This window comes from Podarcis bocagei (assembly GCF_964188305.1).
Source record: "Podarcis bocagei genome assembly, chromosome: 3".
In the NCBI taxonomy this organism is placed as follows: Eukaryota; Metazoa; Chordata; class Lepidosauria; order Squamata; family Lacertidae; genus Podarcis; species Podarcis bocagei.
Genome location: NC_138127.1, coordinates 52883700 through 52909350, shown reverse-complemented (window position 1 = coordinate 52909350; position 25651 = coordinate 52883700). Strand labels below are relative to the sequence as shown.

At 40.0% G+C, this 25651-nt stretch overlaps 1 protein-coding gene across 6 annotated transcripts in view; it reads right to left on the bottom strand.

The window, feature by feature from the left end:
- ESR1 (estrogen receptor 1) overlaps positions 1-25651 on the bottom strand; it is a 210635-nt gene that overhangs the window by 133879 nt on the left and 51105 nt on the right. Inside the window, exon 1 of one of the 6 annotated variants that reach the window (XM_081187201.1) lies at positions 8284-8385. The exons of the other annotated variants lie outside the window; for them this stretch is intronic. Coding sequence (XP_081043327.1) covers positions 8284-8382 — 99 coding nt within the window. The 5' untranslated portion in view covers positions 8383-8385. Of the gene's footprint in view, positions 1-8283; positions 8386-25651 lie in introns of those variants that run through there. 6 annotated transcript variants of the gene reach the window in all.

Below are 25651 nucleotides of genomic sequence, written 5' to 3'. Positions count from 1 at the left end.
GCTTTATACAAGTTGCGCAAAAGAAGGTGCACAGACTGATCCGGTAGCATTCTGGACTGCACCACACCAAACTGAACTGAAACTTTTTAAAATGTTCCCTCAAATCAAAATCTCTTCAATGTTAGCCAGCAGGTCAGGGAGAGGGCTACAGTCTCTCTGATATATTAAGGCACTTCCAGACTGCCACTGTTTTGTGAGTATGATTCAATCATACACCAGCAAATTCAGGCTGTGCAATTAAAGTAGGCCGTGTACTCTTAAAACAACTTTAAAAAATAACTTTATGCAATAAATAAAATGATGGGAAAATATTGGTTAACAATTACTTGACACATCATACAACCTCTTAAAAAACAAATCATAACTCATATCCAATAAAGAACTAATCTTATATAACCACCCCACAATCTTTGTGCAAAAAATTTAGGATGGATATATTTTTACATGGCAGAGTATTCAAAAAGATTACACCCCACTCCCATGCCTGCAATATGAAGTAGTACAGCTCAAGCTTATACTGTACTTCCTCAGCTATCTACTTCATTCTGTCATATGTGGATCATCTCTTGGTAGATATGGCAAGGTACTTGTTGCTTTTCATGTGGCCTATGTTTCTTTTTCTTTTTGGTAAAGGAATGTGTATGGTTCTGATACATAATTGTTAGCTGAGCCTTTGTAGTGTGTGTGGGATATGATTCCAAGTGAAATGAAATGGTTTTAATGCAGAATGTTATTTCCAGAATGAGTTGTGGAGAGATTTTTCAGGGGTAAATATTTTTAGAATACTTCACTGTCTGCCTTTACTACAGTGGTGCCTCGCAAGACAAAAATAATCCGTTCCGCGAGTCTCTTCGTCTAGCGGTTTTTTCGTCTTGCGAAGCAACCCTATTAGCGGATTAGCGGATTAGCGCTATTAGCGGATTAGCGGCTATTAAAGGCTTAGCGGCTTAGTGGCTAAAAGGCTATTAGCGGCTTAGCGGCTTAGAAAAAGGGGGGAAGCGAAAAAAAATCGCAAGACTCACAAGACGTTTTCATCTTGTGAAGCAAGCCCATAGGGAAATTCGTCTTGCGAAGCGCATCGAAAAACGGAAAACCCTTTCGTCTAGCGGGTTTTTCGTCTTGCGAGGCATTCGTCTTGCGGGGCACCACTGTATTCCAAGCAGATGAGCAAACAACATGCCACATTAGATATATTTATTTAACATCACATATTTCTATTTTAACAGTAAACAGCCATTGCCTGGACCTGAATAAGATTGGGACTATAGAGGCAGAGGCACCAGACAATCAGGAGAGCCCAATGCAACAACATAAGACTTCCTCTGAACATTGAGGGGCTCCAACCCCCTAAAAAAATAATTAGAGGCTGAAATTGTCTTGGCTCCTAGTAGTCAGAGCTTATGCATGGAGGTAAGGGAGATTTTAATGCTTTTGCCCCTGCTATGGCCAAATAAAATTCCCTCTCCATCCACCACCAAAAGATCTACTGTCTGCATTAGTAGAGAAATTTCCACTGACAGTAATTGATGCTTCCCTCACAACACAAATGGAATTTTAGAGGCGATTTCTGCTCAGACCTCAGCATAGAAGTGAAGGGTTGGTTAAACTTGTGGATTCACCATGGTTGTTTCATATTCTTGATCTATAAGTTAGTGTATAACTCCAAAATCATAGAAAACTTTATTTCATTTATATGACACAGCAAGCATTGCTGTAAATAAGGAGCCATCAAGCTTTAGGGACCAATGGGCATGTTTGGAATTTTGAAAAAAGGGTTGTGCATACCTGTTACAAAGTGACTGTCATGATATACCACAAAGATATACCACAAAATGGTTGCCACATTTCAAAGACAAGGAAAACACAAGGCCACAAAATAGTGCAGGCATGCTTCCTCATGACTGTCTTGTCAATGGAAAAAAGCACCTACAGCAGTTCCTTACACCTTCCCTCTGTTCAGAATAGATGAAAAGGTGGGTGTCCTATCTTGGAACCCAATGAAATGTGGGCATATTTAAGGGGCTGCATTCAATGTAGGAGATGCTGAGCTAGACAGTCTTTTTGTACACTCTGATTTTTTTTTTTACGGGAAATTTACTGAGATTTTTGCAGGCACCATAGGAGCTACTAGCAAACACAGCTGCATGTTGGCGACCTCTGTTGCAAGTCTACACAATTAAAGTAGTACATTATTGAATTGGAAATGTGGAACTCTAGGCCATCTAGACAAGACACCAATTTTCTAGTCACAATTAGCATTTTTACAAGTCAAAATGATTCTTCAGTGATAACATCCCCAAGCTTTTCAATCAATTAATCAGGCTCCCTCACATATTGTGAGATTGTATCATGTAATCATTATTATTAGTTGCTGATGAGCAGAAATGTGCATGCTCTTGCACTCCTTTTTGCCACATCCTGTAATGTGTGGCTTGGCCATCAGATCATGTACCACCAGAATTTGGAGCAACCCCCATCCGTATATTTTTCATCTAATGCCATAATGATAGTACAAAAGACCTGTTGGAGGAGGGATGAGTATTGTTCTCTTCCTTCAGCCTGAGACAATAAGGTTTCCTTTTATTTTGTATCATACACACCCTTTTACCTAGCCATGCCTCAAAATCAGACCATTATGTAAATACAGCTTGCTATAATCTTCCAGGGTTTTGAACAGTTTTGAAGTTATCTGTCAAGGCCAGGTATCTTATCTCTTTTCTGCTGATTTATAGCCTTGCCTATTTCAGTTCAAATAATTATTTCTCAAAGGCGAAGTTCCAAGTCATCAATGCTGTCATAGATACTATATTCAATTCAGTTTCTGAGAATGCAGAAAAAGCCAGTGAAATTACTGCTATGCAGCACTCCTTTTCAAGATTCTACCCATCAATTAAGACTGTACTATCCTAAATATTAAACTACGTTTGCATGAGAGCTGAAGTAGAAACTGACACTTCTCAAATCAAACATCTGTGCTAATTGTGCTATCCTGCAATCTGTGCTATCTTGGCCTGGTAGTACATAATAAGTACATAATAAGAGCCCTGCGGGATCAGTCCAAAGGCCAATCTAGTCCAGCATCCTGTTCTCACAGTGGCCATCCAGATCTCTATAGGAAGCCTGTAAGGAAGGCATGGGCACATTAGCACTCTCCCTATTTGTGATTCCCTGCAGCTTGCATTCAGAGGCATACAGTGGTACCTCGGGTTACATACGCTTCAGGTTACAGACCCCACTAACCCAGAAATAGTACCTCAGGTTAAGAACTTTGCTTCAGATTGAGAACAGAAATTGTGCTGCAGTGGCGCGGCGGCAGCGGGAGGCCCCATTAGCTAAAGTGGTGCTTCAGGTTAAGAGCAGTTTCAGGTTAAGAACGGACCTCCGGAACAAATTAAGTACGTAACCAGAGGTACCACTGTACTGTCGTAATTCCTTCTATCCCCTGCCAGCATGGCATGTACTTCTCCAACTTCTGGGGGACCACAGGCTCACTATCCCTGCCTCATCTGCCCTTCTGTTTTCCTTAGTTTCCACTGTGTCATGTGGCATATTCACGATAACAAATGCACTTCTTCATAATGATAATCATAGGGTTGCCACATGATTAGGGTGATGGAGTAGTAGAACACATGCTTGGTGAAATACAACAGTAATCTTTGGGGGCAAAGTAATAAATGACTGGCATTTCCCTGTAGGGTTTGTAGTTGTTTTTCAATCAGCACTTAGTATTGTACTGATTATTTTAGCCATTTCTTTTTAAAAGGTCACCTTTCAAAATAAATCTTACAGTCTTCTTCACAAGACACTGTGAGCCATATGACACATTTTAAAGAAAGCTGAAAGGGAAGATTCCAAACGGACTTGTCAGAGCCGCTAGAACAGCTGCAGAGCAGGGCTTTTGCACAGCCTGCGTACTGCATGGTCTCTAGCACCCAGGTATGTATGGGCTTTGCCAGAGCTCAGCAAGGCTGTCTTAGAGCGGCAGAGCACACTTGCAGTTCATGCCCGAAACTAGTCAAAGAACTGAACTATAATGTTATTTGGTATGTGCAAGGGATGCATGATTCATATTCTTGGTATAAACAAATATCCACCAGCAAAATAATGAAAATAGGAAATCCTAGGAGACATCCATATGCTATAATTTTGTAAATAAGAGCTCATGGCTGGGGAATCAATTCATGGTTATCAATATTACTACTTTGAAACAGCTGGATTTGGGAGGATATTCTAGAAACCACACTGATTTTAGAACAGTTCAGCCACAAAAAAAGTTAATATGAGGTTAGCCATAATTGCAAATGTTGTGCTATAGATTATATGTATGCAAAAACTAAAAGGTTTAAATCCACTTAATTTATCCCAAACCAAAACCATTGGGTTTTTTTCCACCAAAGAGCCAAATTCTTCTATTCTGCATGGTTTTTCTGGGCCAAACTTTCCCCTCCTTTTTAAGAAATGGAAAATACACTCAAACTACTGTATAAATTACAAACTAGTTGTTTAGCTTTAATACTAATGTGAGACATAAATCTTTGTAAGCAAGTGGATTCTACATTAAGGATTTCTTCACGTAATTCAGTTGCATTTCAGAAAATTTTCATAAGAGACTTAATTTGCCACTGACGTATGACCAATGCTCAGTTTGTTGAATCAGTATGCAACAGAATCGTAATTAGCAGTAACACAGATATTCTAATACCCCCAGATTATCAAAATTCCTTGTGTGTTTTCTAGGCAGTTTCAGAACAAGATAGTATTACCAATAATGAATTGTGTTTTATATTTTTTAAAGAATTATTTGAATGAAAAAGACCACTAGTAATCTAAAGGCTGAGAATCAGTAACTCAAGGGCAAATGGCATGCCTGGGCTACCAAACTACTTATTACACACACCATGTCACAGTCACCCAGTCCGGGTGAAAGGAAGTGGCAATGCAGTTGGGGTGGAGTTGCAAAACACTTTTCCTATCAAACCTTCCCTGCTCTAAAATCCCCTCTCCCACCACAGTTTTCTCCAGTGGAGTTTGTAATGCATGTTGACTACATTCAGTGCTTTTTTAAAAGAAAAAGGTGACAGCACTCACCATGTTGCTACAGTGTCCCACTTTGAACCTTTGGGTATCTGTACTGCGTACCCTTGAATACTCCCAGAAAAAAGCACTGACTATATTTAAAGTCACGAGAGCGCGGAGGGGGGGAGCCACTGGAAGGCAGATATAGAGCGGATGGGAAGGAAAGCATCCAGCCTGGAAAGTGCTGGATGTCCTACTTTAGCATAAGCTGTGTGCATAGAAATAAATGCATCAGCAAAATAGAAACGACTAACTTAGCTGATGTTTCCAGCTATGCAATGAATAAGGACAGTGTTTTCAGAGCACTGATTGAAAAGAAATTACTTTAACGGACATTGGTTTTTAGAAAATAGACTGATGGAATGGTTTCTCCAGAAGATAGCCAACAATGCCACTCATAATTTATTTACACATCTGGTACAAAAGATACTACATGTTATTTGCTATGGTACCTGCTATTAATGGGCTATTCTGCCCAAACACAGTCAAGCATTAGTCACTGGTTTTTCCTTTGCAAGTCAGCTCATTATTCATGTTGGACTATCCTTTCTCACTAGGAATCCCACACTCTCCCTTCAAGCTCTATGAAATCTCCACCCAGTTTTCATTAAATAAGAAGCAATACCACTTTATACAACTACAGCACCTTTTGCCTCAAGGTAATTTCCAAAATAGTCTCAAAATAGTCTCAACTAGTCTAACAACTCTTTGACTTCAACATCTAATCTAACAGCGCTGTGACATTACCATTTATTTAAATCTGTGAAATAGATTCATGAAGACCCCAGTAGGCTATATTTGCAACCAAATCTAGAATAATGAGCCAATGCATCTCGTTGGGTTAACTAGGCCCAACCTTATTTATTTAACTGCACTACAACATTCCTAAGACTGTGCAAATACTAATGCAGGATTTTTACTGTGATACCTGGATTTGGCCAGAATGTAACTGAAAACCACCCTAAAACGGCAATAGTTTGGAAGTGACCTGAGTTATTTGAGAGATTAAGGGCATGGGTAACAGGCACATCCCTTAGGGGTTGGAGCTGTTTGGCAGCTAAAATCAAGATGAAATGAGATTCTGGAAATGCTGGGGCCAATTTCCCATCCTTGAAAAATGCCACTTAGTTCCCCATATGGGTAAGAAGTCCAGCAGCATCTTTAAGTGGCCAGCACCTTCTGTGTGAGCCACTTTCTTGCTCAAGCAGTGGAGCTACAATAGTTTCTCATAGACAACCTCTCTTTGAGATGCATGGGGAGGGATGGAGAGCAAAGGTAAAAGGTTGTGTGGGAACAATCCTCATTTCAGACAGGGATGTAAAAAAGTGGTGAGCACCTGGTAAATCACAATATACCGTATTTTTTGCTCTATAAGACTCACTTTTTTCCCTCCTAAAAAGTAAGGGGGAATGTGTGTGCGTCTTATGGAGCGAATGCAGGCTGCGCAGCTATCCCAGAAGCCAGAACAGCAAGAGGGATTGCTGCTTTCACTGCGTAGCGATCCCTCTTGCTGTTCTGGCTTCTGAGATTCAGAATATATATTTTTCTTGTTTTCCTCCTCCAAAAACTAGGTGCGTCTTGTGGTCTGGTGCGTCTTATAGAGCGAAAAATACGGTATGTCTAGTAGACCGTGCTGAGCTTGCTTAGTCGCTGGATTTGCAGTCTTACAGACAGTGATGCTACCAAGGATAATAACCAGGAATGAAATTCTGACTTAGAGTAATCAATTTTTAAAAGCTATCAGAGTGCCCACCGTCCTTCTCTTGATAATATACATGTTCCTTTCCTAGAATGTCATTCAGTAAGAAATTGGATACCATTCTGAGGACAATGTATGTTCTGCAGCTCTGAAAAGATAGATATTTCTGAATTTTAAAAGGCATGCATCTTCAATAAAACTTAAATATTTCTTGTTATCTCTCAATTTCTAAGATTCTAGAAAGTAATAAGATTTTGCTACCCAGTAACTCTCATGTCTGATGTTTGAAAAATGCTTATTCTTCCTTCTGCTAAATTTCATTTTTTCCAAGGGGAAAAAAGTGTGTGTGTGCGCGCGCACATATACTACTTCTTATCTCAGGCCAGCAGCAAAAAACCAGCTGGCATGTCGCATTCATACTGACAAGCCACAACTTGTAGAGACCTTCCACTTTGTATCACAGTGCAGTATAGTGGTTAAAGTGTTGGACTAGGGCCTGCAAGACCAACATTCAAATCCTCACTCTGCCGTGAAGCTCACTAGATAATATTTGGTCTGTCATTGCTGCTCAGACTAGTCTACACATCACAGGGCTCTTGTGGAGATAAAATGGGGAGGGAGAGAACTATGTATGCTCTCTTGAGCTCCTTGGAGGAAAGGTGGGATAGAAGTGTAAAATAAGTAAATTTGTGTGCCTGTGGCCAGAGAGGCTGGGGAAGCCCAGCTGGATGGGTGGGGTATAAATAAATTATTTATTATTATTATTATTATTATTATTATTATTATTATTATTATTACAAAGACCCACTATGCTGCATAGTCCCCCAAATGTGGAATGCAGCAATTTTGAAGCGGCCACTGAGGCACAGAAGAGGGTGTAAGAGGCAGTAGAAAACAAGATGGGGACCATGAAGAATCAAGAAGCACAGCTTCAGTAAATTTAGGTAAGAGGTGTGAGGAAGAGCGGGGGAATCAGTGACCCATGACCCATGCCATTGGTTGCTCCATTGACTTGACTGCAAACAAAAGCCCTCTTAAGTTTTTCCAGTCAGAAACTACTGGTGGAGGGGTGCTGCTGTGTAGTATGCAATAGGAAAAGATAGATTTGGCTCATAATTTTAACATTTTCTGAAATATCATCAAGCAATAAGTTAGGAGTAACTGCTATAAAATCAATTTTCCACTTGAAGTGGAGAAAATACATCTGATGTACTTGGAAGGACTTTGCCCTTAAGTATGAAGAAGCTTAAATCATAAAGAAAGTGAATGCTGCTTCACTGTGCACAAGATGTCCTTTGCCCAACCTTGTCCCCTATGTGAAAGGAAACTTTAATGAAAACGAAAATTATGGCTTACCAATCCCCTTCATGGGGGCAAGCCAACGTACCAGAATACCTGCCAACAATTCCACAGGCTGAAAAGCAAACAAAATAAATGAGGGTAGAATTTGTGAAGATCAGAAGCCGTTGAAAGAATCAGTGAAGCAAGAAAAGATTTATGATTCCTACCTGAGATGAATACTCCTGAATGCTTTCTTGTAGCTTTTTTCTTTTTCTTTTGGAGGGAAGGGGGTACATATTCCTGAACTGTGACAACAGCGGATTCATTACATCTTCAACCTAATCTGGAATGTTATATTTTCTGTAAACTCTGTTTTGAAGCATCTTCGCGTGGAATACAGACAGTCCTATGACTAACATCCAGCCTCTTGCTGTAAAGGCTACAATGCTGTTATTGGCAATGATGGCAAATTGACATAAATGAAGCATCTGAACGACTTGTGAAAAGCAAGCCACAAAGTCATTTGAAAATTCCAACTCCGAATGCCTTCAAAAGGGCAGTTTATTCAATCAGCAGAATCAAGTGGTAAAGCAGCTGGAAGAGGAGAGGTGTATAGGCCAGAGAAAGAAGAGTGAGTGGAAGGGTGTCCCATTTGTCATCCTTTTGATCCCTGAGAAACTCGCCAAACTAAACCTACTGCAACCTTGACCTAGGTATGTGCAGTCCAACTGACTGAGTGCTTTTGGGTACAATGGTGTGAGAAGGCTGAGGAAGCTCCATAAAAGCATGCCTCAAGTGAGAGACTAGGGTGGTATCAGCAGGTTCTAGGTTCTCTATATTGTGAGGTTCCGAAGATGTTACAGGAGACCAATTACTAGAAAATATTTGAACTATTTAATAACATATAAAAATGTTTAACACATTATCTCATATAATCGTAAGGAAAGTTTCCACAAAATTCAGTTCAGACGGTAATTAACGCCAATAAATCTAGGGAGAATTTATAACTTTTTGAGGGACAGGTGCTGGCGGTGCCACACTTTTGGAGCAGGTATGTTATATATATTTTGATCTTGCTGCCAAGTACAACTATTCTGATAAGAAATACTTGCTCAGACTAAAGCTATAACCAGGCACATACCCACCCTCAACACTCAAAAGTATCTTCCTTGGTTATTTTAAAGCAATTGTTCACAAAGGAAATCAGTAAGTTGCAGCATCCTCGTTAAGAGAAGCAAATTGCAGTAAACACAGTATCTTCTAAAACTGTATTGAATTTACAATGGTATGGGCAATTTTGGGAGACCTTTTTTATGAAGATCACTTATTAAGAAAAGAGTTAAAGATGCGCACCTACTAAATGAACTGAGGAAAAGTTTATTTATAAATCATCTTTTCATAATCTCCCCCTCCTTTCTTTTTTTGTGTTCTGTTACTGTAATTTTGTTCTTCGTTGCTAAATTTGGTTTTGTCAGGACTAAAGTATTTGATATAAATATATGTGGCATGTTTTATGTTTTTAGGAGTAACTAGCTTCATCTTCCTGAACGCTGAAAAACAGTTCACTGAGTGCTAGATTGCAACTTTTACAGAAAAAGTTACTACAATAGCACTCAGAATTAACCAAAAGAAAACAAAATAAAAACATCATTTATAACACCTTTGCCATGGGAATGACAATGATATTGTAAAGAAGACTGATTTGTCTAAGAAGAGTCTAAGGGTCCAGCAGGTAGCCATGTTTAAGGGCTTATGAAGTTAAGGGCTTATGAAGTTAAAAGAAGTTCCTGTGGACCAGCACCGAGGGCCTTCTGGCGATTCCCTCACTGAGAGAAGTGAGGTTACAGGGAACCAGGCAGAGGGCCTTCTTGGTAGTGGCTCCCGCCCTGTGGAATGCCCTCCCATCAGATGTCAAAGAGATAAACAACTATCTGACTTTTAGAAGACATCTGAAGGCAGCCCTGTTTAGGGAAGTTTTTTATGTTTTAATGTTCTCGTGTTTTTAATATTCTGTTGGGAACCGCCCAGAGTGGCTGGGGAGGCCCGGCAAGGTGGGTGGGTTATAATGAATAAGTTGCTGTTGTTGTTTCTGTTGTTGTTGTTTCTGTTGTTGTTAACAAGAGCTTGCTATTGCTCTCATGTCCTCCTTGTGAGGCACTTCTCACTGTGGAACTAGATGGGTCTTTAGTCTGATCCAGTAGGCTCTTCCTATGTAAATAAATATGGCTGAGACTTTGTTTTAAAGAAATCAGAGGGGTTTTTTTCCTTATCATCCAAGTTCAATACAGAGGAATAAATCAGTATTTCTTTGATTATGTAGTACCTTTTGCCTTTAAAAATAGGTATTACTTTAAATTCAGGCTTTTTAGAGATTTTTTTCCCATGGATGCTTCTAAGAATTCAGAATCATCTGGAGGCAACCACGGAGAGAAGCTGCACAAAATTAGCTCTTTTCCATTCCTTTTTTTCCTCACAGACCACAAATGACTAAAATACATATGAGCAGGCAGGCAGGCAGGGCTAGTAAAAACATAAAAAAGAAGTCTAGAAAAAGTTGTCTACAATGCTGTTTTATGATGTCTGACAGCTCTACTCCATTTGTCTTGGTAGCATTCTTCTTAGGTTTTAAAAGCTGTATGTGCACTCATGAATTATTATGGATGTTACTATTTATCTGCAGTTACACTCTTGCTCCTCCCAAAGGAGAGAAAGAGGAAATGGCTCTACTGCCAGTAGCCACAACTTGGATCAAAATGTGTAACAGAAAAGCTTGCTAATAATTACTTGTGCTTAACTTAAATGACTCCATGCTTTGTAATTCCCATAAAACATGTTTATTCTTTTGGGATGCTCAACTGAGCACCTTTATGAAGGGGTACAAAAGTGCAAGGGTGCAAGTAAACAGGTAAAAAAGAAACGAATCTTAGGACGATTGCATGGGCAGAAAATGAAAGCAGTAGCACAGCAAGTCAACATCAACCAGTTGCCTGAGACATAGGGACTCATTTCTTCTCTTTCTTTTCTCCCAATTCAAAGTCAATGGGAGAGTTTATTTAGATTCAGTGACTTCGTTGGTTCCAGTCTGATTTGCTCAGTAATGCCAAAACATTATTATGTGCACTACATGGTAATTGACTGGTTGGGATCATGCCATGAAGAAGGAAGAAGACCAAAAATGGCGCTGTAGTTACAATTACGTGATATCCCTTTTAGGTAACAAATGCCTTAAAAGTTAATAAATAATTTTAATTTCAAATCAGGTATTTTTAAAATGACTTTTTAAAATCAAATTATACAGAGAAGTAGGGAAGAAATATTCCTAAAATATAGAAAAACAGATTTCCCTCTCTGCTGGTGGAGAGGGAGGTCCACAAGTGAAGAGAGGGATTTGGCACACACCTCAGTACGGCAGAAAAAGGCTCTGCTATTGTTGCTGTGTTGCCAGCAGTAAATGGGGAGTGTCAGGGGAGACCATGTATCTACAGGATGATATGCCTCCTCATTCCCAGAACCCCCAACAAAGCCCTAAATCTACACCTGTCCTGAAGATGGCATTGTTAATTCCTTCCCATTAACTGCAGTGGGGAGGGAGGGACACTAGCAACAACCCTAAAGTAGCATATCAAAGGGATATAGATAGTTAAAATACTAATAAATCTGTTCTCAACCCACAAATAGCAATGCTTTATCTCTGCTAATCTTAACATATTCTGATCTGAGTGGCATCCCTTAGCCATATTAGTTACCCAAATTTCCTCATGTGGACTGTTATTGGCTCCAAAAATGTATCAATGTTTTAAAATGCATATTTTGAGAGAAACAACATGGTAGAAATACAAATCTCAGCATGAATATTTGTGGAGATGTAATTTGCAGTTTTTTTTTATTTGTAGAAGCACAACAAAATGGTGATGAAAATTTGAAAGTGATGCAGACTAGAAATAGATCAATTTGTCTATCCTTACACACACAGACTATCCACAGAATGCATATCAGGTTGGATTGTGAATTGCTCCATGCTGTTTTATCCATGAGGACATGTGGCGTGGACAATTTTACAGTACCTAAGCTGGAGCTAAAGCATCTTGCCACTGTGGGGATAAAACAAAGGCTTAGTATGGGGGGAAAAGTTTCCCACCTATCCTGTCCTTCCCACGCCCTGCCTGAGAGCACTGTATAGAGGAGTTGCTCCTGCTATCTCTGACATTTGGGGGATGACTACCCTTGGTCTTTAGGTTTTTAGATTTTAAGGTGTTAGGATTTTGTTGCATTCATTTTTTGAAAGTTGTGTTCAATTGTTTGAATTTTGTATTTGTATTAAATGTTTGTATTTGTATTAAACTGTTTTTTTTGGGGGGGGGCTTTCTGGCTGAAAGGTGGTATAGAAATAAACTAACTAGTGAACTATTTGCAGAATAGCAACAATCTCACCATCACACTTGGTTTTGGATACATATTATAATTGCCATGTGCAGACTACTTGAAATAGACTCTACTTGGAACCATTTTCATCCATAATGTGTTGGCTCTCATTTCTACACCACATCAGATGTCACTGGCAATATCTAGTGTAAACATGGCCTCCTTCAGTGATGATGACAGTCATCATGGCCAACTGCTCTGTACATTACATCTGCAGTGTAGAAGCTTTGCATGGCAACTGTACCACGTCTGTAAAGGGCAAAAAGGATTCAGGTGAAAAGGATTCTTTTAGTTGATGGAACAGATGGTGCATGCCTTCATTACCAACCATGAAAGATCACAATTCCATGAATACTTATTTGAGAATAAATTCTATTAGGAGAAACCTCTGGAAGTTTTGAGCAGTTTGACAATGGAACCAATAGATGGGTGGTGTGCTCTCCAACACTGGAGATCTTCAAGCAGAGGCTGGGCAGATGTGTGCTGGGATAACCCAACATTGAGCAGCAAATTGGACTAGATGGCCTACTGGACAATTCTATTACTTTATTGCATCCAAGAGGATATTCTTGGTTCAAAGGACACAAAATAATGCAACTACACCATGCATTGTAGCCATACCAAACATGCATCCAACAAAGTCACCTGAATGACTTCTGCCTGTGCAATGGAATTTCTACTCCCTCTCCCTGCATGTCCCTATGCTCCCCCCAAAAAGATGTTCTAGGGGTTCCCCCAACCCCCTGGAGCAGATGGGGGTGCAGGGTGCATGCAGGAAAACTCATCCTATTGTGAAGTGGAAGTCCTTGCAATAATGAGAACTCTGGTGGATACAACCCTAATCTAATGAATCACGCTCTAGGCCGAATCACACATTACATTAAACACACTTTTTAAAAAGTGTGGTTAAGATAGCCACTTCTGTTATGAAGAAAACACCATCTGGATTGGATGCTGCACTGTTTCCCTCACCTAAAATCTTTCTTCCCTGCTGCTATTTTTAATGTATTTATTTCAACAATTATTATATGTATTTATTTCAACAATTTATATACTGCTTAAAACCATGGTTTCTAAGTAGTATGCAATGAAGCTACTAAAAAGATGAAAAGATCATATATGTTAAAATTAACCATAAAATCAGAACATTTGACCAGGAATACGTAGGCACAGCACAGCAGCTAGATTAATACAGGGATGGTGAACCCATAAACCTCCAAAAGTTGTTGAATTCCAACTCACATCAGCCCCAGTTAGCATGGCCTATGATCAGGGATGATGGGATTTGGAGTCCAACCATATCTGAAGGGCCACAAGTTCTGATTTTGATTTTATGTAACATGCTCATTGGCCTTGTGCCATCCCACTGAAACACATAAGTAGCATGGCTCTGTAGTTTTAAGAGACATGTTTTGATTGCGGTACTTGAATTAGGGGGTGCTGGGCCCCATTTTGTGAAAGCTTCCTTAGCTACTATTTTTAAAAAGCCACCATGCCTCATTGGTTAGCTACTGCCCACCTTAAGCAGGGCAGCCCCTGGTCAATAAAGTTCTTCTCTACAGTCACAGCAGATGCTGCAAGCTTCCAACAGTTTGACCTCATCCCAAGGTGCATGCCTCCATTGTCCCCCGAGATAAATGGATGCGTGATTTGACTAAATTGTGAAAAGCAGCAGAGTTTATGAATTTGATTAATAACCCCCCCAAAAAACCATTCTACCCATAGTTTTGTGGGGGGGGGGATTAATGACTCATGCCGTAAGCAGTTTTCCTTTCGTCACAGGGAACATCAGTTTGAGACCTGTAGTGATGTAGGCTGGTTCCCCATATTTTAGACTACAACTCCCATTATTCCTGATCATTGGATGAGTTGCCTGAGGATGCCAACAACTACTTGGGAGCCAAGGTTGAAGAACACTTTCATTATAATTTCAGCCACTTTCACAAATCTATGGTGGCATATTTGCCTGCCAAAAAGGGAATTTTTCACAAAACAAGCAAATTAAACCGCTAAATCATTTAGGCACTAGAAGTGAGGCAGGGACCAGTTTAAATTCAGCAGATGGCCTGTGCAATTGCCTCCAATGAAAAAAACCCCAAATCATTTCTGTTGTTTGTTGACGCTCCTGTTTCTTCACTGTTTTACTATAACAAATATGCTTATGCTTAAGGGAAAATAAAATATTGTGAGGCATTGCAGAAGATATATTATTTTTCAGAATGAATGACACATTGATTTCCTTTCATATTGTTCAAAATGTTGTATTTTAGCCCAGATTATATGGAGTGCTGATCACATCAGGAGACCAATATTTGTCATATCATAGTATGAATAGTTTTCTCCCGAAAATGTTTATTCTTTATTCTCAAATTAAAAAAGAATATCCTGGGAAGAAAAAATATTCAGAGGGAAATGCAGACTCAAGAGAATTAGAGCTTTGCACAATCAACCCATGCCTGGTGAGGTGTTTTTTGGGGGGTTTTTTTTACACACATACACAATCCTACTGTGGACTAATAGAAATTCTCAAATCAACAACCCCATAAATTGGCTGACAGTGGAATTTCATTTTTATCTGTTGCCTCATAGACTAAATAAACAGCATTACAGAAAACTCAGGGTAGAACATGTTCAGGTACAAATATTAATACCATTAAAGGCGGTTAAGCTCTGAAACGTTGGTGTGTTCTGGTTTAAGATTGAAGGATTTTAAACAGATACCTCCATTAAATATTAAGAAATGGAAATGCCTGCCAGAAATGACATCAAGGGTCAACCCGGCAGTAGTGATTCCTATGTCTTACTTCAAATAGGGGGATCCCTACAGTGATCGCCGCCTAGAGGAATGCTGAGGTCCAAGCCCCCATCTGGGCATATGGACAGAAGCAACTCCTTCCTGGATCCCTTTATCAGGATACCCTATTTATGGAGGGGAAGAAGAGGGTACAACCCCCCCATCCAAGACTAAGGTTACCCAATGTCTAAACTGCCCAAGTTGTAATGATTGCTATGAGGTAGGCAAAAACTTCAGGCCATAACCAATTTGCCTGATAGGCAAATTCCTACCTGGCCCTGCTAATATGGTGACCACTATTACCATAGCAAAGCCAAATCAATATGTGAAATGCAATAATAATAGAGTGGATGGGTGGATTGATCCAAGAAAGGAGAGCTGGGTGTCGGGGGTCAGCATGGATAGTTTTAAATCCCCTGGGAGCAGACCTGAGGGAGGCCTGATTGCTCCATCAAGCCCATCCCCAGAGTGTGCCCTGGCTTCTGAGCCAGCCTGTCATTGGCCAATTCAGCAGGCTTATGTGGAGCTGGCTCTATGGGCCAATAAATCATGGCATATGCCCCCTACACTCAACAGACGGTACCAAACTTCTAAAAGACAAAGAAGCTATTGCATTGCACTGGAAAGAACATTACCAGCATCTCCTTAACCACAACTCCCCTGTAGCTGCTGAGGTCCTCTCACAAATTCCACAAAAACAAATTAGAGATGAGCTTGCAGTATCTCCAAATCTGGGAGAGTTGTGTACAACTATTAACCAAATGAAAAACAACAAAGCCAGCAGACCTGGTGGGATACCTGCCATCTTCAAAGTGGGAGGAATTGAACTTACACAACACAAGCTCATTGAAAAATTCTGGGAAAGAGAGGAGATCCCAGCAGACTTTAGGAATGCCAACAGACTGTCTTTATTTTCCCCTTGGCCTTCCCCCACTAACTATGAATGATGATTTTCAAACCACATAGAAAACGGCTGTGGCAACTAACATCTCTCCAGGTTTTCTACTCAGCATGGGATACGAACAGGCCAAAGCTCTCATAAAAGCTCTGTGGCAGGCACAGAGCGCCAATTGGATCTAGCCAGGACCCCAACTTTTACTGCCAATGAATCCTTCAGGTACTTCGTAGGACTGGTCATGTTGTGCGGATGCCGGATGATTGCCTTCCAAAGCAGCTACTCTACTCCAAACTTAAAAATGGAAAGTGCAATGCCGGTGGTCAACAAAAGAGATTTAAAGACTCTCTCAAGGCAAATCTTTAAAAAATGTAATATAAACACTAACAACTGGGAAACACTGGCCTGAGAATGCTCCAATTGGAGACCAGTCTTTACCAAAGGTGTCATCGACTTTGAAGATGCTAGGACTCAGGACAAAAGGGAGAAACGTGCTAAGAGGAAGGCACGTTTGGCAAACCCTCACTATGATCAACTCCCACCCAGAAATCTTTGTCCCCACTGTGGAAGGATGTGTGGATCCAGACCTGGCCTCCACAGTCACTTACGGATTCACTGTTAAGACCGTGTTCATGGAAGACAATCTTACTTGGCTACGAGTGACCGCCAAAGAGAAGAGAGCAGAGCCGGATCTCCGGCTCAGGATAGCCCCTTGCATCCCAACTCTCCAACATCCGGGGGGGGGGGGAGGCAATGGCTCCTGCAACACTGCCACACCCCCAAAGGGTGTCTCTTGCACTTATTAGCTCTGTGATATCACAAAGCAACAGTCTTCCCCAAGTCTGCGACATAGTGAGAGCCTAACAATCTGATCAAAGGCTAGGGTCATGTTTTGAACTAAAAATGGTTGAGAGGTAAGCAACGCTTGATCTATAATCCCTAACTTCTTACTGTGTCATGCGCCTCTGCCTCAGTCCTTTACATACCTAGCAATGTCCCTGGTTGAAGTCTCTTTATCACATGTGCACAACACGTATCATTTCATTTATTTCACCTCTTAAAAACATCCACTTTTTACATACTGAATTGCCTCTATACAGAGACTTCCAGGACCACCCTGCAAAGCCTAAAATTCAGTAGAAATACGCATTTGTCAGCTTATGTTGCCTTTACCCAAGTAAGAGGACTATAAACTTTCTTTCTAAAGTAAGTTTGGGATTAGCAGGATTCAGGATGTACTGGATATCCCTGCTGGAGGCCAAATTCTGTAATTTTCCAGCTGATGTTTGCCACACAGTTAAACAGCATCTTTGGCCAGGGACTACTTTATGTTTTGCTTAAGAAGTAGCTGATGCCAGAATGCCACATGAAATATTGATTTAGCCTGTATATGTCCATTTCATTCTGTGAAGCAAAAATCCACAGAGCACCATGTAAATTAAACAAGTAATGGAAAAGGAGTAAGTACTTTTCTCACTGAGCCATTTCTTTAAAGCATTGGCAGTTTAATTAAAAATTTCTGTTGTAAAAAGAAAAGAAAGAAAACCCATTTTGCTTTTCCTAGCTGCTCAAACCAACAGTTGCACACACTTCTTTTCCTCTTGGATGTTTTTTTTCCTAGAAGTAATACCCCATGAACTCAGCTGGCAATTTACAGGAGTGGGTTTTGTTTTGGAAGTGAAATATAACATCTTTTTCAGGAGGAAAGGAGTATTATTTCTTTTAGTCCCTCACAAAAAGCCTTGAACAGCATGTTGGAGCTAGCTGGGCTTTTTAGATAGGTTCTCTACTTTTTATATTAAAAAAGCAGGCACAGAATGCTTGCAGCTGTTATAAAGTAGGAGTTAGCATCAATGATCTGGTGAAGAAAGAAAGGAGAACTGTTCATCACTTCAAGTATATGAGACAGTGACTGAGCAAGAGGCAATGAAAATCCTGACAACGCAGAACAGCATTTTCCTACTTTTCTTACATTCGGTCTGTACTTTTCATTTCCTAGTTGCCCAAAATCTGCTAAAGAAGAGGAGTTGATATTAATCATTTTCCTAACATTTTCCTCATGCGCAAAATGATTTGCAATGCTTATTATTCTCTGCCACATCTCTTGAGAGCGAGGCCAATTATGTCATTTTAGAAATGAAGAAATGAAGCTGTGGTGAAGCATTGAGGTCATCTGAATTCGACTACTCCACAACTAAATTCTAAACACTACCCAATGGAGCACACTTGATCTCATCCATTACCAAAGGTCTTACTAACTCATACATACCACCACGCAGTATGTATGGGAGACGGATGGCGCTGTGGTCTAAACCACTGAGACTCTTGGGCTTGCTGATCAGAAGGTCGGCAGTTCAAATCCCTGTGACGGAGTGATCTCCAATTGCTCTGTCCCAGCTCCTGCCAACCTAGCACTTTGAAAGCATGCCTGTGTAAGTAGATAAATAGGTACCGCTGCGGCGGGAAGGTAAATGGCGTTTCTGTGTGCTCTAGTTTCTGTCACGGTGTTCTGCTGTACTAGAAGCAGTTTAGTCATGCTGGCTACATGATCCGGCCACATGATCTGGAAAGTTGTCTGTGGACAAACACAGCCTGAAAGTGAGGGTAAGCCCTCGGCCTGAAAGCGAGATGAGTACCACAACCCCACAGTCGCCTTTGACTGCACTCAACCTTCCAGAGGTCCTTTACCTTTACCTTACATACTACCACACAGCCTGTGGCTGCAGATCACACTCTGTAGCAATCCACAGAGGGATATTAGATACGTACTAATCTAATTCTTTGCTAACCCTGGAGCTCAAAAGGTCACCTCTCATGGCTCAATTTTCTGGTGAGTTAACCCAAATATATTTTGTGGGACTCAGAAACTAGCAAAGTGGGAAAAGCGCGTATTTGATGGGCACAAAAGAACATTGATATTCAATCTATTTAAATAACTTTTAAAAAGATTTGTAATTGTAAACAAAACCTCCTTGCCCTAAAGACACAGGCACAGGAAATCAACCTCGCAGAATCATCACTGCTCAAGGTCTGTTTCCAGGAGTATTTATAGCAATGGAAAGCAATTTTCAGTGTTACCTTTTCTTTCTGGTGTTATCAAGGCTACAGTCTCATAGTAACACATACACCAGTTGCTTAACTTTATGAGTGTTCAGTCTTCTAAATTTAGCTAATGGAAAATTACTCTTATTGCCATCCAGTCAGCTTAGGTGTAATCAAATGTATAACATATACAAATGGCAGTAATAATTGCCTTGTGGTTGAATGTCTCCAAAATTAAACACATCAAGGTTGTGATCCTATGCACACTTTCCCGAAATCAATAGGGCTCTCTTAGAAGATCAACATAGGATGACAAGTGCACAAGTTTTACCTGGGAATGTAAGGCTGGCATCTCAAGCATATTGAGAAATTTTATTGTAAGGTTAATCTCCGGGAAAAATTCTGGCAAGGTTGGACAATTTAGAAGAAACTTCTAATACTATACAGTGGTACCTCTACTTACGGACGCGATCCATTCCAGGGTGCCGTTCGCACCCCGAAAAGTCCATAAGTAGAGTGCCGCTTCTGCGCATGATGAAATAGAGCGCTCCTGTGCATGCACGAAGCACGAAGAATGCTTCTGCACGTGCGGTGAAACCCAGAAGTATACACTTCTGGGTTTGCCACATTCACAACCTGAAAATCCACAACCTGAACGCAACTAGAGGTATGACTGTAGTTTGTAAAGTGTACTTATGTCAAAAAGAAACACATTTGGTTATTTCAGGAGATTACCAAGCAAGAAAAAAACTACGGTAATTGGTTGGCTATTTGAAATTCCAATTTTCCCTTCAAGGGCTATTTGGATGCTTGGATACATAGCAGCCTCTTTGTTGCCTGTGGCACTGTTTTTGTTCCCAGAAATAAAAACTTTGCAATATAATACCCTAATGACAGATCACAGTAATAGAAAATAGTAAACTACAAGCTGTGTAACTCCCATTTGCCCTTTCCAAGCATCAGGTTTTCCTTCTATTCAGTTTACTTAGTAATATTGCCCAAAGCAAGAATCCCTTTATTTGTGCACTAATTCTAAATCAGTGTTATAGTCCCTGTCAACTGTCATTATCCTTGGAGTGGAACTGTTGAACTACCACATAAGAGGTGCAATCCACTCAATCGGTAAGAAATAACATGTCATTTTGCAGTACTGCTTCTGAAGAAAATATCTAGTCTGGAAAATTCTTCTCATGGTGACAAACCACGTGATCAAATTAAAGGCTAGAATGCAGATGAGATAACTTACTGTAAATTGCCAAACTTCTCTTGGCTCAGAAGGACAAACACTCTTTTGTCATTATCGCAACCATTTGGAGACAAAATTCACGGTTGTTTCAGTTCAGTTATTTAAAACTTAATTTTTAAAGTGTTACTTAATTTTTAAAGTGTCCTAGCAGTGTTTGTGTGAAAGGCAATGCCAGCCACCTTACTAAGGCATGGAGATAGAAAGGTGTTGGAGTGAGATGTGAGACCAAATTAAACCCCGCTGGTTGGCTCAGGAAGGGATTGTGCTGTCTGCCTGTTTTATGGTTTGTTCCATGGTTCATGTCATAGTGGAAAGTCAGGAAACGAGCATTACAGAAGATCAAAGATCTAGTGCTGCGTCTCATTATGCATCCAACCAAAGCTTCACCCTGGGATACATTATGACTATTTATAATTTTTAACATTTCAACTTTAATGTACTGCCCTCATATATAATTGATATTCATTATACCCTAGAAGAGGGGTGGTGAACCTTTTTCAGCCTGACAGCCTCATTCCTTTCTGCACAACCTTCTGAGGGCCACATACCAGCGATGGGCAGAGCAGTGAATGTAAAATTTACCTTTGTACAGTTCACTAGTTTCCACCTCTGTCTATCTTCCATCCAGATAAGCAAGAGGCATGATCAGAGTTAAAGGAGACATTCCAGGTGGGCAAAAAGTATAATGCAGGACCAAGAAGGGGTGTGGCCTGAGGAGATGATGTGTGGACTGGGAAGAGTTCTGAGGGCCACACAGACGACAGGAATTCCACATTTGGTCCCTGAGTCCCCACCTCTGCCCTAGATTAACAGATTTACAGGTAAAATTATAGAGATCATATCCAATCAGCATATGTTATGCTTCCTAAAGCCATTTCAGCTTCAAATTCTCACTTTTTTTATATAGCAGATGTGAGGCAAAAACAGGGTTGCTGGGTCAGAATTCTGAATGGCACATTTCCCTTTTCGACCCATATCTTCTTGGCTTGTATTTGACATTTCTGTGGCACACAAAGCACAGACAGGATGGTTTCTAATTTATATCTGGTTCTTAGAATTTGAAATGTTAAAATATTCACATTTCTAATATGGCCATGGATCTCCAGTCATAGACACAGGCTATGTACGTACACATTGCTGCTTATTCTGGCTCCAGCTCAGACTCTTTGAAAGTGTTTGAAGCCAAGTACCCAATCCATAAGTATCCTATAGCTTCTTGAAAAATACTTCTGTTTGCTTCACTTTCCCTCAACCCTGCTTCCAGCTGATTAAAAATAAGAATAATACAATGTGCATACTGCCCTTCATCTAAAGATCACACGATAGTTCACAATATGAAAATACAAAATAAGAACACAAAATGCAAAATAAAACAAAAGCAAACCAATAACCTTCCTCCAACCAACACATTTAAAAGGACATAGAACATTCAATCATCCAAAGACCTGGTTATAAACACTTTTGCCTGGTCCCTAAACGGGGGCATAGCGAGGGGGTGCTGGGGATGGGGCTGCAGCCCTAGGCACACAATTTTTTTGCGGAGGCATAAACCAGTCACCCCCAGCATGGCTCAGTGCTTCTCTGTGCCCGCCCAAATGCCGAATCAGCTGGCTGGGTTCCCCCCTGCATGGGTCGGCAGGCAGCCCCACTTTGCTCCATCAGCAAGGGTTGGGTTGGTTCTGTGCACCAGTAACTGAGGCTACGCCACTGTGCCTAAATATATGTAATGAAGGTGGCAGGCAAGCCTCCCTGGGAAGAGCATTCCACAAACGGAGAGTCACCACAGAAAAGGCCTTTTCTCGTGTTGTTGCCCTCCAGGCTACTTGTAGAAGTGCATGCACACACAAGAGCGTCAGTGAATTGGAGTTCAGTATGAGAAAACAAACTAAGTAATGGTAATGGATCAAAACATTCCTTCCAACTACTCTCTGGTATGAACAGCAACATGAAAAAGTGACTTAAAATGCAGCGGGAGAACACAACGCCACTGGGTTTAAAGCCGCTAATGTGACATAGCCTCAATCATTAAAATGGGCTGGAATAGAAACATGCACAGAACACCTTTAAAGTATTAGGCACAATTCAAACTGATGGTAATTATCTTTAAAGTTAATTTAAAGTTAACTTGTTACCTAAGGAGCACTTCTGGGGGCTGGCTCTATCATTATTAGGCAGAGTGAAGCAGCTGCCTCAAGCAGACGTTGGAGAGCTCCCCAGCTGTCTGTGGTGAATGACAGAGGTGTCATGTCACATGGCCCATCATGTGACCCCTTAAACTAACCTACAGGGGGAGGTGTCATTAGAGCTGAGATAAGATTCAGCTGCCAGTCCACCAGCAGAATGGGCACTGACATTGCATTTGTCTCAGGCGACAAAATATTTTGGGCCAGCCCTAATCACTGAATCTCATACCAACCTGCTAAGTTGGTTGTTTCAGTCTTCTCTTTATTATGACTGAAGCAAGGATGGCTGTTAAAAGAGATAAGGAGTTCACTGTGGCTGCACCAAAATTGTAGACCATCTTATCCCATTAAACCTAAGTGCTTTTGAAAAATCTGTTACGTCTGCTTCCATTGTATTATATTTTGTTGCATTTTATTTCAATATTATTTCACTGTGTTCTTTATTTGCTGTAAATTATGCGCATGAGAAGGGCAAGGTAAAAAAATACATAAATTGTAACAATGTGGGTATTTCCTCACCCCATTTTTATGTTGTTTCACAAAACTGCTTGAAATTTTATAAACTATATGTTACTGATTGTTCCCTCAAATAATAAATGAAAGTACCCAAATATGCTTGATTTTATTACAGTGCATGTAAGAGTTTGTGTGAAAATCTTGTATTTTGAGAGGCAGAATCAAGCTAATAATCTCCTTAACAGTAACTGAAGGAATAAGGCAGAAATCACTGAAGCCACTAGTATTTCTGATGATCTTTTTTAAAAATAAAAGATAAATCATGGTGAAATCTCTCACAGGACTTAGGTTCACATGTCTCTAGCTATTACACTATTAAAATATTTTACTAGGGAAAATACAATGGTTGTATTTAAAAATATTTAAAAGCATGTCATACAGAAAGCAGTGGTTACATTTACTTAACAATGTCCCTCATTCACAGCTCTCAAGTACAATTTTAAATGGGTGCAGTCATCAGGCCCTTGAGATTTTTGTGTTTCCTGAAGGATAAAACCTGATTTGCCTCGTCTATTTGAAATGGATGATGACCCCATTTTAAAAACAGTAAGAGTGATCTTGTGTTATCTACTGTATTCATTTCAACTCGCATTAAAAACAAATGCTCCAAACTTGTAGCTATAGGGAAAACATTTAAAAATGTAACTGCACTGTTCCATAAGAGCCAGCAAATCATCATAATAACCCTTGCTATTGAAGGAGGAGACCTTCATACTATTAGGGCTATTTTTACAATAATGGGACATTTGGCAAGATTTCATCCTCTGAACTTCAAACTGGACTGATTCCACAAACATATTTCATACGGGTCATTAGAGGTTCCTTATATCATCATCATTTCAGCTTGTCCAATATCCAACATATTTTTTTTACTCAAGATGCCTAGAATTTGCCCACTGTCTTGTTGGAGTGCTTGAACCCTTGATTACTTTGCAAAAACTATCACTTAAGGCACACAGTCAACTGTGAACTGACCAATGGCATGCTGTAATTTGTATTCCAAGACAAAAAACACTGCCTTGGCCATTTGTTTTGTCTAGTTTTTGTTATTTTGGTTATTGGATGTGTCCAGGCCAACACTGAGTCCTGCCACATTTCATTTCATTTAATTTCACTTTTGGCCCAAATTCTCTCTCTGCAAATATTCACAAGTTTCCCACATTATGGAAGAGAATAACTTGGCACAAGCTCATCATTTTTGTCTGCAGCTTTGTGTCTCCCATAATATGTAGTTCCACTTTTAAAAATGATAGCTAGAATCTTCTTTAATATTCCCTGGTTTTATAACTCTTAGTTGAAGAAAAGGAAGCCCATTGTAGCTAGAATAATCGTTTACATGCTATTTTTAACAAAACCTTACACATTTTGTCATTTCATAAAACTTGTAAAAGCCACTTTTTTAAAAGGCATCGTACATAGAATCATAGAGTTGGAATAGACCACAAGGGCCATCGAGTCCAACCCCCTGCCAAGCAGGAAACACCATCAGAGCACTCCCGACATAAGGTTGTCAAGCCTCTGCTTAAAGACCTCCAAAGAAGGAGTCTCCACCACACTCCTTGGCAGCAAATTCCACTGTCGAACAGCTCTTACTGTCAGGAAGTTTTCCTAATGTTTAGGTGGAATCTTCTTTCTTGTAGTTTGGATCCATTGCACCGTGCATAAGTATGTCCTTCATGTTATAAAGAAAAAAAGGTCAAAAAATATTATATCTTGAAGTATTATTTTTAATTGCACCTAGCATCATTGCAAAAGTAATTGAAAATGTGTATTTGAAGAAATGAAAAGATCCATCTCCAGTCTGTGTAAATTTTTCACGTGATCACTCCTAAGTTTGTTCTGGATTCTTTAAAAACATCTACATATAAATCCAACTTTATCACAAAATAGTATTTGAATATGTATTTTTATCTCAACGTATGCATTTCTGAACAATTTCCTAAACTACTCAGTTGAACACATTTTTGTATGTTTTCTGAGCCAAGAACCATATCACAATATCTGGAGAAGGGTGAAATCATAAAGATAATTATGTTCCAATCCACACCTTAGTCAAGCTGCAAATCAGGATAGCTTACACAGGAATTTGCAGAAATCAAATCCTTCAAGCGTTGTTATTTAGAAGTAGAGCTTTCCCTTTAGAAGTGTCTTCCCTGCTGTAGTGAGAATGACCATGAACAGTTCCACAAGGAATTCACTGTTGACAGGAAGGCTGCTTAAGAAAATGGGGTGTTAACAAAATAATAAAAATGGATTGTAGTGTTGGTAATTTCCTGATGTTTTAAAATCTATATATAGGTGTATTACTGCATGCACAGACACCTCCTTGAAATTCAGTATGACTGGCATAGAATATAGCAACGTGACACAGCAGTTCTGAACGAAAAACAATCCAGTTTGGTGAATTAGGAAAAGAGTAATATACTGAGTAAGCAAACTGTTGGCCAGGATATTACTTTTAATGTTCTTGCCCAGGCCATGAAACTGTATTTTACTT